Genomic DNA, 16542 nt, shown 5'->3' with positions numbered 1-16542 from the left:
CACATGTTCCCCATGAGGCTTTTGAAAATGCCTTTCTGTGTAACACTGCGATTTCAGTTTTTAAAAACACTAAAAAATCTGTGGAAAACTGCCCCAGTCATGGATAAAGAGGAATGAAATCAAGAAGCTGAGGCCAGGTATGCTTTGGTCATTCCTGGGTCATTCCCAGGAATAATTGGCCGAGGTGAGGGCAGGGATGTTTTTGAAAACATTGGGTACCTAGTAGTGATGATGCTCTTCCAGGAGCATGAGCTGCTAGTACGTGCAATTTGTTAAACACCTTCATGAGCAAGGTAGCATTATTATCATCATCCCCCTTTTTAGATGAAGACGTGAAGGCTTAGAAAGGTAAGGACTTGCTGAAGGTCCCTCAGCTGTTAGTGAGGTAGGGACTTGAACCCACACTTGCTGTCCCCAAGACCACACTGTAGCCACCAAAAGTGGAAAGAACATGTGCCTGGGAGTAGAGACCTTGGCTTGTTGTTCTAGAACTGAACTAGCCTTAGTTTTCTGAATTAAAGCCACTGGTTGTGACCAGCTAACACTTCTCCTGAAAATCATGCCTACAGATCTGAGTGTTGACACATAACGTGGGTCCATTTCTGAGAATTGCCTCTCACAATGTAGCTGAAACACTCGGGCAACCCCCATCTTTGGATTCATTCCATGGCAGCGCCATCGGGACCAGAGAAGATGGGAGGGTGTGATGGGCACCCCTGATGGGCACCCCTGAGAGGAAACAAACACATCTTACAGGCTCAGCACCCTAAAATGAAAGACTAAAGATGACCTCTGATGATTTTCCAGTCCTGGAATCTTATGAAAAGGTTCGCGGTAGAAAACATGAACGTTCAGTTTGCTCACTAATTTGTGCACTCATTCTTTAAGTCTCTTTGATTGCCTGATTCTCTCACGGTCTCTCTCTTACCCCTTTAGTGCCTTCAACAACATTCTCAGTAATGTGGGACATGTGCTCCTGGGCTTCCTCTTCCTGCTGATAGTCTTGCGCCGCGACGTTCTCCACCGAAGAGCCCTGGAAGCCAAGGACCTCTTTGCTATGGTGAGAAGAGGGTGGGTAAACTGGAAGTGGGAGCTAAGAAGGGTTATGATTCCAAACACAGTCTGCAAAGAAGAAGGACATCTGGCTTGTCCTTCCTCTTCACCACAAAATCCATGGCAATGGATTTTGATGCTTGAGGCCAGAAGCTTGGGCTTCCAAAACTGAAAGTTCTGTGGCTGTGTCACTTACTGGTATCTTTCTATTGACCATGCTTTCTCCTTTTTCAGGAGTATGGGATTCCCAAACATTTCGGTCTCTTCTATGCTATGGGCATCGCGTTGATGATGGAAGGAGTGCTCAGTGCTTGCTACCACATCTGCCCTAATTACTCCAACTTCCAATTTGGTAATTAGCGTTTACATTAATTACAGAATTCAATTATAAGATTCTTATCCTGGGACCATTCCAAAAATGCCAAGGTCATACATGCAAGAATTAAATGGCATTTTACATGAGCTAGTGATCTGCAGGCACCACACCACGGGGCATGGTTTTCACATATTGTACCATTTTTTCTCTCTGACCGCCTTTTAGGCTAGAAAACTCTCAGCACTGAGTGGTGATCTCATGGCTAGATCTGCAGGGGGGCCATGGGCTAAGCATTAGGCAGCAAGTTGGATAGAACTTACCAAAAAGTGTCTGGAAATGTCAGTTGGCCTACTTTACCAGTTAGACTGCTTTGCTATGAACATAATAGAAAAGCCAATTCAAATTGAATTAAATAATAAGGATATTTATCAGCTCACCATCTGAAACCACAGAGGTGGAAAGGGGTAGTGGCTCTGGCTCCTCTTCTCACATGTTGCTTTTATTCTCAGGCTGCTAAGGAACTCACAATGGCAGCAGGTTCTGGCTTCCTGTCTCCACTCCACAATGCCTGGAGGACACAGCAAGCTAGCATCTAGGAGACTTCATTTTTTTTTCCCTAAAGATTTTATTTATTTATTTTTAGAGAGAGGGGAAGGGAAGGAGAGAGGGAGAGAAACACCGATGTGCGGATACATCAATCTGTTGCCTCTCGCACGTCCCCTTCTGGGGACCTGGCCCGCAACTCAGGCACGTGCCCTGACTGGGAATCAAACCATCAGCCTTTGAGTTCACAGGCCAGCTCTCAATCTGCTGAGCCACACCAGCCAGGGCAAGAGCATGGAAACTTCTTTCCTAAACTGTCCCCTCACCCCCTGCAAATAACGCCCTCTCACACCTCAGTAGCTTAACCAGTCATGAGCCCATCACAGAATTATTTTCTGTGTGCCGATTAGCTCAGGCCTGGATGGCAACAGAGGTGGGATTACCTTCAGATCAATGGGACCCACCCCTGGTACCAGGATTGGGGGTAGCCTTCCTGGAGCAAATTGGCTGGAAGGGTTTGCATTTCTGAACTGAAAATGGCACTAAGAAATTGGAGTTAGCACTGAGATGCTGCCAGGCAGGAGGGGGGCGGAAGAGCTGATGCTAGGTGTAGGCAGTTAGCAATGCCCTCCACAGTCAAGAGTAAGGTTTTTCAAAGCAGTCATTTTTATGTTTGTGCTCTAGCCTCTGACTGTTAACTGAGAACACCTCAGAAATTCTGTTACATTTTAATTCTTTAAAATTACAAAATATTTTTAATAGGAAAACTATACAGAATAATATCATTCACCACCCTGAATGAACAAATGCTAATATTTAAAAATATTTGCTTTAAATCTACTTTTTAATAAAATATTGTGTAAAGTTGAAGTCCTTTTCTTGAACTGTTTTCCAAATTTATTCCCCTCTTTCCTTCCTCAGAGACAAAAACTATTTTAATTTGGTTATTATTCTTCCAGTTCATTTTTATAGTTTTAGTACAAATAGTAAATTGATATTAATTTACCAGAGTGTGTTCTGCAACCTTCTTTTTTAATCCAACAATACGTTTTCATTTTTTATAGTATTTTTCTCCATTACCATTTAGCCCCCTACACCCCCACCCCCTGCAATAACCACCCTGTTGTCCATGTCAATGAGTCCTTTTACCTTTTGCTCAATCGCTCCACCCCCTAACCTTCCCCACCTTAGCTGTCAGCCTGCTCTCTATCTATAAGCCTGTCTCTATTTTGCTTGTTACTTCAGTTTGTTTAGTAGATTCCACTTATGAGTGAAATCATATGGTATTTGTCTTTCTCCGACTGGTTTATTTCAATTAGCATAATGTTCTCCAGGTCCATCCACATAGTTGCAAATGGTAAAATTTTCTTCTTTTTTACTGTCGAGTTGTATATCATTGTGTTAGTGTTCCATAGTTGTGTCATCCACTCATCTACTGATGGACATTTGGGCTGCTTCCATATCTTGATGATTGTAAATAATGCTGCAGTGAACATAAGGGTGCTTATGTTCTTTCAAATTAGTGTTTTGGGTTCCTTCGGATATATCCCCAGAAGTGAAATTGCTGGGTCAAAAGGCATGTCCATTTTTAATTTTTTTGAAGTATCGCCATACTGCTTCCCACAGTGGCTGCACCAGTCTGCATTCCCACCAACAGTGCAAGAGGGTTCCCCTTTCTCCACATCCTCGCCAGCACTTGTTTGTTGATTTATTGATGATGGCCCTTCCGACATGTGTGACGTGTTATCTCATTGTGGTTTTAATTTGCATCTCTCTGATGATTAGTGACATTGAACATCTTTTCATCTTTTGGCCATCTGTATGTCCTCTTTGGAGAAGTGTCTATTCAGGTCCTTTGCCTATTTTAATTGGGTTTTTGGGGGGCTTTTTGGTGTTGAGTTTTATAAGTTCTTTATAAATTTTGGACACTAACCCCTTATCAGTTGTATTGGTGAATATGTTCTCTCATTCTGTGGGTTGTCTCTCTTTTTTTTAATTTTTAAAAAGGTTTTATTTATTTATTTTTAGAGAGAGGGGAAGGGAAGGAGGAGATGGAGAGAAACATCAGTGTGTGGGTGTCTCTTGCATGCCCCCCACTGGGGACCTGGTCTGCAACCCAGGTATGTGCCCTGACTGGGAATCAAACTGGCAACCCTTTGCTTCGCAGTGTGGTGCTCAATCCACTGAGCCACACCAGCTAGGGCTGTGGGTTGTCTTTTTATTTTGCTGATGTTTTCCTCTGCTGTGCAAAATTTTTTTAGTTTGATGTAGTACTATTTATTTTTCATTTTGTTTCCCTTGCCTGGGGAGATATAGCTGATAAAAAATTTCTATGAGCAATGTTTGAGATTTTGCTATTTATGTTTACTTCCAGGATTTTTGTGGTTTGGGGTCTATCTTTAAACCATTTTTAATTTGTTTTTGGATATGGTGTAAGAAGGTGGTCTAGTTTCATTTTTCTGCACACATCTGTCTAATTTTCTCAACACCATTTTTTGAATAAACTATCTTTAGCCCGTTGTATGTACTTGCTTCCTCTGTCATATTAATTGACTATAAAGGTGCGGGTTTATTTCTGGGCTCTCTATTCTGTTCTTGATCTGTGTGTCTGTTTTATGCTACTACGATGTTGTTTTGACTACTATTGCTTTATAGTGTAATTTCATATTAGGTAGCGTGAGTTCTTCAACTTTGTTCTTTCTCAAGATTGTTGTTGCTTTGTGGGGCCTTATGTGTTTCCATATCAATTTTTGAAATATTTGTTCTAGTTCTATGAGATATGTCATTGGAATCTTGATGGGAATTGCTTTGAACCTATAGATCGCTTTGGGTAGTATGGACATTTTAATGATGTTAATTCTTCCTATCCATGAATATAGTATGTGCTTCCACTCATTTGTATCTTCTTCAGTTTCTTTCTTCAGCACCTTATAATTTTCTGAGTACAAGTCTTTTACATGCTTGGTTAGGTTTATTCGTATGTATTTTATTCTTTTTTGAAGCAACTGTGAATGGGATTGTTTTCTTAATTTCCCTTTCTGTTAGTTTGTTTTTGGCATATAAAACGTAACTGATTTCTGGCTATTAATTTTGTATCCTACTACTATGCTGAATTTATTTATTAGTTCTAGTAGTTTGTTGGTGGAATCTTTGGGGTTTTCTATGTACAGTATTATGTTACCTGCAAATCAAAACAATTTTATTTCTTCCTTTCCAGTTTGGATGCCTTTTATTTTTTTTCTTCTTGTCTGATTGCTATGGCTAGGACTTCTGCTACTATGTTGAATAAGAGAGGTGAAAGCAGACATCTTTGTCTTGTTCCTGATCTTAAGGTGAACGCTTGTATTTTTTGCCCATTGAGTTTGATGCTGGCAGTGGGTTTGTTATATATGGCCTTTATTATGTTTAGTTGTTTTCCCTTTAATACCACTTCGCTGAGAGTTTCTGTCATAAATGGTGCTGGATTTTATCCGTTCATTCATTTTTAAGAATTGTTATATTCTGTACTAAAAATATATCACAGTTATTAATTCTCTGTTGAACAACCTTCAGCTGTTACCAATATTTTGCTGTCACAGACAGTGCTGCAGTGAACATCCTATGCACAGCTCTGTGTACATGAGAGCGAGGTTCTCTGGAATACCTGGAAGTAGAATTTTGGAGTCACCTGCAATGGAAGATACACATCTTCTGTTTTACCAAAAACTGACAAGTATCCCTACAGAGCATTAATTCCTCCTGTTCCTGCTAGCTGTGTGAGATTTCCCATTTCCCCATATCATTACTGGCATGTGTTCTTGTCAGATGTTTTATTAGATGTTTGAGCAACATGGAATATTACATTGTTGTTTGAATTTGCATTTCCATAACTCTCGTGCAGCTAAGCCACATTTAATTTCTAGCTGTTTTTCATCCCTAGGCTAGAAAACTATACAGGAGCAGTAATCAATGTGGTTACATTTCAGGATGCCAAGAAGGACCTCTCACCTTCATTTTATCGTCACTGTGCCTTAACTGTCACCATTAGGGCTTCTCTTGTTACTGTTGTTGAACACCAGCGTTTAAACACTAATAACCCTGCAAATGGGAATAGTCACTTATTTATCATATCATCAGGTAATTTTCTTCTCTAAACTAGGAACCACCCTGGAGGGATTCAGAAGTGGAGTATGTGGGGTTTGCCTAGAGAATGAGCCTGGGAGGCAGGCATGGTGGAGGTCTCCACACCGTCTCAGGGCAACACATACTCCAAGGCCTGAAGGGAGGGGGTTTCCCCAGACTGAGGAGAAATCTGTCTGTTGCCTGATGGTCTTGGCTACTCCTCTGCACCCTCAGACACGTCCTTCATGTACATGATTGCCGGCCTCTGCATGTTGAAGCTCTATCAGACCCGCCACCCAGACATCAACGCCAGCGCCTACGCTGCCTACGCCTCCTTCGCCTTTGTCATCACACTCACTGTCCTCGGAGTGGTGCGTCCCAACCCACAGCCTTCGGCCTCCCTTGCAAAAAGTACCCTCTTGAGAGGTTTTTTTGTTGTTTGTTTGCTTCTTGGAGCTCAAGTGAACAGAATTAAATCTATCGTAATCCTTCGTTCAGGACACTGTCATCGATCCATTCATGATATTTTATTTAGTTACTTAGCTAGTTATTTTATATAATGTAATTGGCACCTGTAAAACTATCCCTGAAGAGTTTTAATGTAAAGCTGGGACTTGACTCATGTGAGACTGAAATAGGGATGTGCAAGAGTGGAGAGACTGACTTAAAAAATTAGAAACCACTTTCTACATGCGCACGAACAAGTGTTAGTTATCTGCAGCTATTTGAAGAGCAGCAGCCCCCAACTTTAAACCTACTGCTCCTTCACAATTTTTGTTCAGCTGCCCCATCCCTTTCTTTCTTTTTCCATTTTTATTTGCCCGGCTACCCTCTCTTTTTTCTACTCCAGGTGTAGTAAGGCCCCTGTGAGTTCAGAGAAGCAGAGAACCAAAGTGCCTGCACAGCTCAGTTCTTGATTCCTTACACAGATATGAGACAGAGCTGGTTTTTGAAAGTTCTCTAGGAAAAACTCCAGATGAAGGTAACTTCTGGCTTTACTCTTAGGTGTTTGGAAAAAATGATGTGTGGTTCTGGCTCATCTTCTCTGTGATCCATATACTTGCCTCTCTGGCCCTCAGCACCCAGATCTACTACATGGGCCGTTTCAAGATAGGTGAGTCACCTATTATTCTAGACTAAACACACTGCGAAAACATTGTTTTCACTGATCCTAAATGGAAGTGTTACTGGTCATTGCAAATACATACTCTGAATTCTGTGTTGTATTTAATAGCATATATTCTCTCTAAAAGCTTCCTCTCCTGTATTTGGATTGCAATAAACTGTTATCACTAGTTCTAGTCACCTGAGAAACTAAGCTTGCCATACCTGAGAACTGAGGCATACCTCCAGTTCCAACTCCCAAACACTTTACAATCCACCAGACTTTGAAAGTGTAGTTGCAGAATAGTATGATTACCATACCACTACTTCTATCTACCTAGTGGATGTTTTTCAGGTTGTAGCATTTCAAAGGAGCATTTCTTTAACCATGCTAAAAGGTGACCAAGAATGAATTATATGTTATTTTCAAATTCTGGTTCTGGAAGTTTCTGAGACCAATTCATCACTCTAGAGGCAAGACACCTCCTGAAAGACCTCTGACCATGTGAACATTAAGATACTGTATTCTCCAGAAATCAGCATCTGATCAGCTAACGATCGGTCAGTCATCATACATGGGGGCAAGTTCAAGTCATTTTAGAGCATTTAAATGTCATCAGCCATTGTAAAGGTCATGAAGTCAGACTTAAATATTCTTTTGTCTGTCAAGTAAAAATACTATATATAAACATAGCCCTACTCCTAATATTTGCAGAGCCCAAGACAAGATTGAAAAAAAAGAAGCTTACATACCATGTGTATAAAGATTTTAAAGTGACAAAGCAGACTTAGAACTATTAAATACATGGAAAGAAAACATGAAGAAAGTCCAACAAATTGATAAATAGGCTATGCCTTCATTATAACCTAGAGAGTCCAAGTTCAAATTCAGAATTCTTGGCTCCTCAGCACATAGCTACGCAGGAGAGCTGGTCCCCAGCTGGTCTCCTGCCTCTTTTCTCTGCCCACCTCTGCCTCTGTCCTGCATCTTAAGGGGTCTCATAGGTATGCATATAGACACCCTTGTTCAACATCCAGATGGTCACTCCTTGCCCTTACAAGTACACACTCTAATGGTGCCATCGGCCAACAGGAAGAGAGACCAGGGAATGGGGCCACGTAGACTCTGAGAACAGGCTCAAGGCCCTCTGGGCAGGGAATTCTGGGCCCAGGAATTCAGAATGTGATATAGAAGGAGAAAGAGTAGTCCCATTGCCCTACAGACTCCACACTCATGAGGAACGAGGGTCCCTAAAATACGAAACCCATCTTGTGCAGGTCTAAGAGTGATTCTTCATAAACAAGTAGCTTGTTTAAGAGTAGGAGACTGAATAAAACATTTTCTTTTCTGGGCAGTTTACATTTCGTTTTTGGCATGGTCAGTAGGTTTACCCTTGGCGGTAACACAGCCAGTGTACCTCCAAATCCCGTGGAAGCATATTAGCTGGCTGTGTAGAATATTTGGTTTGGTGCTCTGGTCATTTCCCATCCTCCAGACCCAGAGGTGAGTTCAGTCACACAAAGTCAACTTTGAAAAGGAAAGTAAGTTGAAGCATTATTGTTCTGGGTTCTCCCAGAGTTGAAAAAATAAACTGAATACAGATACAGTAGTGCCCCACCCCTTATCTGCAAGGAATATGTTCCAAGTCCCCTGGTGGATGCCTGCAACCATGGATAGTACCGAACTCTGTATATACTCTGTTTCTCCTATACATACATACCTATGATAATGTTTAGTTTATAAATTAGACATGGTAAGAGATGAATGATAACAACTAATAACAAAATAGAGCAATTGTAACAATTACTGTAATAAGTTATGTGTATGTGGTCACTCAAAATATCTTATTGTACCATTCTCACCTTTTCACTTCAAGAAAGCACTTTACAGCTTCTCTTTGGCATATCCAAATTTCCAGCATCAATATTCTGCACTTTGTAGCCATTATTAAGTAAAGTAAGTGTTACTTGAACACAAGCACTGAGGCACCGTAACAGTGCATCCCATAACCAAGATGGTTCTCAGTGACTAACGGGTGGGTTGGGTATACAGGGTAGAGATGCTGGACAAAGGGATAAGTCATGTCCCAGGCAAATGCATGGGATTCGTGGGACTTCACCATGCTACTCAGAATAGTGCACAATTTAAAATGTATAAACTGTTTCTGGAATTTTCAATTTAATGTTTTCAGGTCCCAGTTGACCACAGGTAACTGAAACTGCAGAAGGCAAGAGTACGAACAAGGGGGGACCACTGTGTATGTAATGGTGACCATTAATACGTAAAGGAGCTTTGACTATATTTATACCATTTTTACCACCTAACGTCTTGCAATGCTGCACTAGTTTACCTTTTTAAAAAGGAGAAATTGAATGCATTATCACTATATAATATATCTGTCAGGATCTGAACAGAAGAAAGCTGTCACACAAAGACTGACAAGAATTTATTCATGAAAGGACTATTCCTGAGGCAAGGGTGGGGTAGGGAAGAATGAAAGGGATAGCATGGTAACCCTGGGTTAGTAGCTGAGAAGTTTCACTCTCCATAATCCCAAAAGAACAGGCAGGAAGCCATTACCAAAATGCAGAAATAGAGCGTCTTGGGGAAGGAGTCACTCTGAAAGGAGCAGTGACCTTTGGGTGGCAGACACGGGCAGGGCACAGGAAAGTAAACACTTGGAGCTCACCCTCCTTCCCCCAGCCTTCTGGCATTTCCCATTGTCCACATCCATGGAGGGGGAGGGAATCCACTACTGCCCGTACAGTGAGCCTCCCGGATGTGGGGCAGGACAGAGAGACCTGCGTGGCAAGTGGGTCTGAAAAGGCGGATGGAAGATGGCCAGCGTCTAGCTTAACTGAATATTTTCAATTTCCTCACCCAGGAGTCTTTTCCAAGTGGTTATGGATTTACCAGAATCAAAAGGAAAATTCTCCAGTTCATGGTGACAAAGATTGTGTCTAGATGTAGTTCGAAGGCAGGAAGTTGGGTCAGCATACAGAGTGGTTCAGGCTCCTATCTGCCCATTTCAGAAGCGAGCTTTTCTTTCCCTAGTCACATGCTCCTTTCTCTTGTGGCCCTCAGGCCACACGTGAAAACACACAGGGACACAGGAAAGGCAACAGCAGTGAGGCAGAGCATTTCGTAAGTGGGACAGAAAGCTACAGAACTACTTGCCCAGATCACTAATGTGTTGCCAGAGCCCAGAAAAGACCAAAGGGAGTGCCCCTGAGAGAGGATGGATTATAAATTGTAAGCCTGCACAAAAGGAGAAAGGGAGAAGAAAAGGCTGATTCTCTCCTTGAGGAATAGTAAATGTCTGAATGTTCAGGACAGGCAGAAAAATTCTATTCTTTATGATGAGCAAACATTACTTTTATAATCAGAAAATAACATTCAAGTCATTCAGTTAGAGAGAGAAATATAAAATGACCGATAGTTGACCTGTTTGGCTACCTTCTTACAAATCTTTCTTTTTCTCATCTCTCCTCTGCTTTCCACTGATTCAGATGTGTCTGACACAGGTAATGTCTGGGGGCCCTTCTCAGGGTTCTGGATTGTTTTCTTAACAAAGCTGCCCTCCTGGTTGTCCTGCCAGCTCTGCTCCCTGAACACCTCCTTCCAGGTGGGGCAGGCTCAGGGGCGGGGGAGCCCAAGCGAGGCCCAGAGGGGAGGGCCGCTCCAACCCAGCCTGTGCCCCTCTCCTGGGCTATTGCGTGGCTGTGCCCCAGGCCTCCTTCTTCCCTCTGTGTATCTAAGAGCCTAGCAGAGGCCGGCTTAATTGGCCCCAGGGGTAGCATTCAGCGGGGATCCTCTCTCACTGAATGCCTGACCCTCCTTGCAAGGGCTGCCTGCTGGGTGGGCAGCTCAGAGAAAGACAGCTCCGCCTGTGATACTGACTCTGTTCTTCTGGCAGTTATAACACAAACACTCGCTGTGCTTCATACCATCCTTTGGAAGAACTGCATTTTTAAAGACCTTTCCTGTCTTTCTCTTCCCATCTTAACTAAAATCCTTTGATTATTGTTTCAGTACAGGTTTAGGCTTTCTGAACCTGCTCAGTAAACCCCCATATCCCTTGGTTCAATTCTTACTGACTCATAACCGCATTGAGAAACACAGGTGAGAACTTTTACAAGCTAAGATTTCCCATCCTCTAGAGAGGGCACGTGTTTTAAGGTGGGCTTGAGGGGCCCCATAACATCTCTGCTCTAAGGGAAACACCACTGGAGTAAATTGTAAACAAAGAGAAACTAAGCTGAAGGAGACTGTGGAGGGCTTGGCCAGCCACCCAAATTATCAGTGGCTGCGGGCTCCCCGTGCGCGCCTCGCTTGCCTTTCTGCAGTGGGGCCCATGGAGATGGCACAGTCTCCGCGCGAAAGCAGCGGGTATGGGTGCCGCTTTTCAAAGCAAACGTTTATCGCACACCTCTTAGGTGCAAGCACCGTTTTTTATAGTCGAGGACGACATCATCCTGGCCCCAAAAGCTTGGGCCGTAAGGGAGCATTTTGATTATCTCTGAATGAGCCCTCTTACCATGCGGTCGTGTCATCGGCAGATCTGGGGATGTTCCGGCGGGCCGCCATGGTGCTCTACACGGACTGCATCCACCAGTGCAGCCGGCCTCTGTACATGGTACGTGTGCCCCTGGGCTCCTGGCCTTCTCCCAGAGAGTGGGGAACCGCAGGTGGGGCAGGTGCAGGGCAGTCCCTGAGGCGTCTCAAATCCAGATCTGGCCCAGGGTGGCTGAGGTCCAGTCGGGGAGAAGAAGCATGTTGCTTACTCTTCTTACTCATAAGAAACATGCACAGATGACCCCATTTTTGTACATGAAAGATTGCTGGTATATAAAGAAATGGGTGTGTGTGTGTGTGTGTGTGTGTACACAAAACTATTAAACGGTGATCACTGCTGTGGGGGTGTCCCTGTAAATAATCATCCAAAGAGGTAAAGTTATTTCACTGTGTAAGCAAAAGGGGACACTCTTAATAATTGCACCAGGATGGCAGACATAACCCAGACTGTCCCAAGCAAACTGGGACCTATGGCCACTCTAGTCACTTTCATTAGGAACTTACACTTCCCACATTATACATTTTGATGTTTATACATTGTTTTTTTACCATGAGCAAAGATATTTTTTTAAAACTATGGTTATAGTGGTTGAAATACAACTTTTAAAAATTCTCCATTATAGTTTTCAGTATATTATACATTTGTACACTGAACAGAGGACTCGTGGCCCTGATAACCGCTATGTCTCAGCTCGCTGGCCAGCGACCTCAGGAAAACCACGTGCCTCCTCCGAGCCTCGTCCCCACCTTAACACAGAGTGATCATTGCTCTGTGGTGCTGTTTGGGCCTGGCACACAGGAGCTCACTAAGTGCCTATTAACACTTTATGATCAGAAGGATTTTTACAAAAAGGAATGTGGGAACCCCTTAGCCCACTAGAGCTTGGACAGGCGCTCTGGGGACTAAAAATTGAGGAAACTGAGGCTGAAGGTTTTTCAAGGTTTTCTTTCCTCCTCTTTCAGGACAGAATGGTGTTGCTCATCCTGGGGAATCTGGTTAACTGGTCCTTGTAAGTAATCTTAGGAAAACGCCTTTTTTTTTTGTTTCCCTTTATTCATGTCTCTGGCAGTGTGGTTTGGTATTCTTTGTCTGTCATATGAAGGGGAAACACTTCAAGCAGACAGGAAATAGGATTCTTTATGGTGCATCCACTTATGGGAACCTTACCATTGTTAAAAATGAATGTTCTGAAGGAGATGTAATCATTTGAAAGTTACTTATATGTTAAAGAGTTCTGTTTTTTTTTTTTAATTTCCCTTCTTGAAAAAATGGGATTGAGAAAGTGAAAAAAATCAGTAATGTTACAAATCCACCCTTATGGCTACAAAATAATTCCTGCCCATGTGCTCAGTGCCCTCTTTGGACTGATCTACCGACCCAGGGACTTTGCTTCCTACATGCTGGGCATCTTCATCTGTAACCTGCTGCTCTACCTGGCCTTTTACATCATCATGAAGGTAAGCGAGGTGGCCCGGGGCCTGGAGCACCTCCCTCCCTGCCCCTGCCCGCCCCCGCCTGAGGCTGGCAGCGTGAATGGCAGCCCCTGCTTCTCGCCTGCAGCTCCGCAGCTCTGAGAAGGTCCTCCCCATCCCCCTCTTCTGCATCGTGGCCACCGCTGTGCTGTGGGCTGCTGCCCTGTATTTTTTCTTCCAGAATCTCAGCAGCTGGGAGGTGAGAGAACAGTTTTCTTTTCCAACATGATACTCTCTCTCCATCCTGCCTTTTCACTATCCTGCCTCTTCACCACGCTGCCCCCCTCTCTCCATGTGCTAGTTGCTATTAATCTCTAAAAGCTTTAGTATCTCAATGAAGGGCACATTGTCATCATTATCAGGGTAGCACTCATAAATGTATAAGGCCCACAGACTCTGCAAATTTGGTCTTCCTTATGAGTTATGTTACAGTCTTGTTCTCAATGTTTAACATACGCAAAAACCTTCATTAGTGTATCTTCTCCACCTTTCTCATCATAATCACCATCCAAAAACAAATACCCAAGTACAGGGGTTTATAAACCCATTTCATAGATTGGAAAGCTGAGGCCTAGGAAACTAGTGATATTGCTGGGGCACAGTGCAGGGAAGTCTCCACTCCAATTCACAATCGCTGCAATCAATTTTAGAACATTTTTATTGCTCCAGAAATTAACTCCTCATTTCTCCTGAACCCCATAGCCCTGGGCAACCACTAACCTTTCTTCTATCTCTATAGATATGCCCATTCTGGGCAATTCATATTAGTGAAATCATGCACTATGTGGCTTTTAAATCTGACTTCCTTCACTTAGCATAATGTTTCCTACATTCATCCATATTGTAGCTTGTATCAGTATTTCATGTCTTTTTATTGCTACATATTATTCCATTGTGTGGATACACTACATTTTATCTATTCGCCCATCAGCTGATGGACAGTTGGGTTGTTTTCACTTTGGGGTTCTTATGAATGATGCTGCTTATGAATGTGGACATTTATGTACAAGTTTTGTGTGTATGTGTGACCATATGTTTTCTTAGAAGCTAACTCTTTGAGCCAGGCATTTGCATTTGTGTAGCTTTGGCTGCTTAGCCCTCTAAACAGCTGAACTGTGAGCATGTACACCCACGTCTTGCCTCACCTTCCCACAGGGAACCCCCGCCGAATCCCGGGAGAAGAACCGGGAATGCATCCTGCTGGATTTCTTTGATGACCATGACATCTGGCACTTTCTGTCTGCCACTGCCCTATTTTTCTCCTTCTTGGTGAGTTTATAATACCTTTTTGTTAATTTCTTCTCTCTTGAATCCTGTACTTTTTTTTCTCTGCCCCTCGTCCTTACACCCTCTTTTGTGTTCCTCTCTTAATTTCCCTTTCCAATCCTTCATTGTAATTCAGTGTCCAGATTTTCTCTTTCTTTACATTGTTTATCTTTTGCTTTGATATTTATTTTTATTTTTCTTTCCTCTTCAATGTTTTAAGACACAGAGTGACAAAATGGCATTCCTTAAGCTGCACAAGGTTTAGACTGAATTGGCCATCAGAACTCACATGCCCAGAATCCCCTAAGGCATCCCTGTGAGCATTCATTAAAATGTTGGTAGCATTAGGTTATTCCTTCTTATGCTAGACTCACATTCCTCCTCCTCTCCCCATCTCATGGAATAGCTTACAAATAATTTATAAATTCCTGGAGCAGCTCAGGAGAGCATCCAGGCTTCTGTTGCCTTCTACCCAGTCTGTTCCAAATCTTTCCTCTAGTCCCTCCATTTTTTTACCCCAACATTTTCCCAGAAGCCAGACGTATTATAAGAGCCTTAGATGATTTCACGAAGCATCCTTTCATATTAATTTTTATTTTCCAAATAAAAGTCCGTGGTACCTGTACAGGTTCAGTTGACAAATATCAGGAGCAGGTCTCCAGGACTTTCAACACTGCCTTAAGCAGTCTCCGCAAACCTTATAACCTCAAACGTGGAGCAGGGCTACCCCTTAGTGGCCAGTTTTGGAAGTGTAACTAATCTGTGTAATTCCTTAAGGCTTTTATTTTTGAGTCCCTTTCCTTAGAATGACAGAGACAACAAAAGTGGAGTGAAGGGTTCCAAGTGGAGAGAGCGGTGGTGTTGGGATGTAAAACTGGAGAAGGAGGATACACTTTTTACATGGCAACACTTTATGCCGTAACACTTTATTTCTTTTTAAGTCTGGACCTAAATGGTCCTTCTAAGTAATGACTTCCCCAGCCTCCCTCTCAAAATTATTTTACCTCTCCCACCCCATACATCCCATGTTCTCTCCATAATTTAATTTTTATCCTTAGTGCATATTACCATCTAACATACTATACCTAGCACATATTTCTATCTAACACACTACGTATATTTTACCCATGTATATGTTTCCTTTCTGAAGCCCTCTCTCAAATGTCAGCTCCAGGAGGGTAGGATTTTTTGCCTCTTTCATTGCAAACTATATCTCTAGTACCTGGAATAGCACATGATAGACCCTTGATAAATATTTGAATTAATTAATAAATGAACTATATCATAATACATGCCTGTTAGGAGCACGGCAGTATAGAAAGCTGCAGAAGACATGAAAATGAGCAAGGGCACTCATAGGTTCGGTCTGAGTGAGTCTCAGAAAGAAAGTAGGGATTTACTGTGGCTGTCACCGTGCATTCATTTCATTTCTCTGCCCCTCACCTTTCAGGTTTTGTTAACCCTGGATGATGACCTGGATGTGGTTCGGAGGGACCAGATCCCTGTCTTCTGAGCCTCTAGCATTAAGAGGGGAGAGAGGATGCCATCACCCTTGGTGCTGTTTCATTTTTTTTTTTTTTTTTTTTTTAAAAAGGACCTACAGCAAAATAACCACTGCCCAATGCTCCACTAAGCCCCTGTGGAGTCAACTCTGCATATACTCACATGGGGAGGACAGGAGCAGAGGAGATGCAAGTCTGCAAGAAGGGAGGGGGGAAGGAAGCTACGGCTGAGGACAGAGGCAAGCCCTGAAGAGTCCAGAAAGTCCCATCCCCTTATGTTGCAACTCTGAACATGGACAAACGTTGCATCAAAGTCAACTCGCTGTCTTGGGACCCTTCCCACGTCACCTGGGACTTGCCAGCAATGGCAGAACGATGCTGCACTCTTCCCTCCAGCTGCCCCTGTGCCCACGAGGGCCAGCAGCTCAGATTCCCCACCCGGAAACTTAGGTGGGCCCTCTTTGCCCCTTTGGAACATCTTTTGCTTTAGACATCTCAAAGCGCCGGCTCACTTCTCCAGGGTCCAGGGGTGGCGTTGTTCCTCAGAGTCTGGTAGCCGGTGGACCCGATACCCTGCCCAGTTGGGATAGATGATTTATCAGCAGCAG

The 16542-nt window shown here is 43.1% G+C and overlaps 1 protein-coding gene across 3 annotated transcripts in view; it reads left to right on the top strand.

The window, feature by feature from the left end:
• The window catches only part of SIDT1 (SID1 transmembrane family member 1), a 91485-nt gene extending 75497 nt beyond the window's left edge, over positions 1 to 15988 (top strand). Inside the window, exons 16-26 of one of the 3 annotated variants that reach the window (XM_054577299.1) lie at positions 937 to 1060; positions 1288 to 1405; positions 6248 to 6384; positions 7019 to 7127; positions 10628 to 10642; positions 11678 to 11754; positions 12657 to 12703; positions 13046 to 13151; positions 13255 to 13365; positions 14322 to 14435; positions 15883 to 15988. In XM_054577299.1, coding sequence (XP_054433274.1) covers positions 937 to 1060; positions 1288 to 1405; positions 6248 to 6384; positions 7019 to 7127; positions 10628 to 10642; positions 11678 to 11754; positions 12657 to 12703; positions 13046 to 13151; positions 13255 to 13365; positions 14322 to 14435; positions 15883 to 15945 — 1021 coding nt within the window. In that variant the 3' untranslated portion in view covers positions 15946 to 15988. The remainder of the gene's footprint in view (positions 1 to 936; positions 1061 to 1287; positions 1406 to 6247; positions 6385 to 7018; positions 7128 to 10627; positions 10643 to 11677; positions 11755 to 12656; positions 12704 to 13045; positions 13152 to 13254; positions 13366 to 14321; positions 14436 to 15882) is intronic. The other 2 variants (XM_054577300.1, XM_054577301.1) reach the window with 2 other exon arrangements.
• Positions 15989 to 16542: the final 554 nt, after the last annotated feature.

The sequence above is a fragment of the Pteronotus mesoamericanus genome, unplaced genomic scaffold (genome assembly GCF_021234165.1).
Source record: "Pteronotus mesoamericanus isolate MK-2021 breed Mesoamerican mustached bat unplaced genomic scaffold, CSHL_Meso_final contig_42, whole genome shotgun sequence".
Taxonomy (NCBI): Eukaryota; Metazoa; Chordata; class Mammalia; order Chiroptera; family Mormoopidae; genus Pteronotus; species Pteronotus mesoamericanus.
Note: the sequence above shows the minus strand (reverse complement) of the source record. Positions and strands in the feature narration are given on the sequence as shown.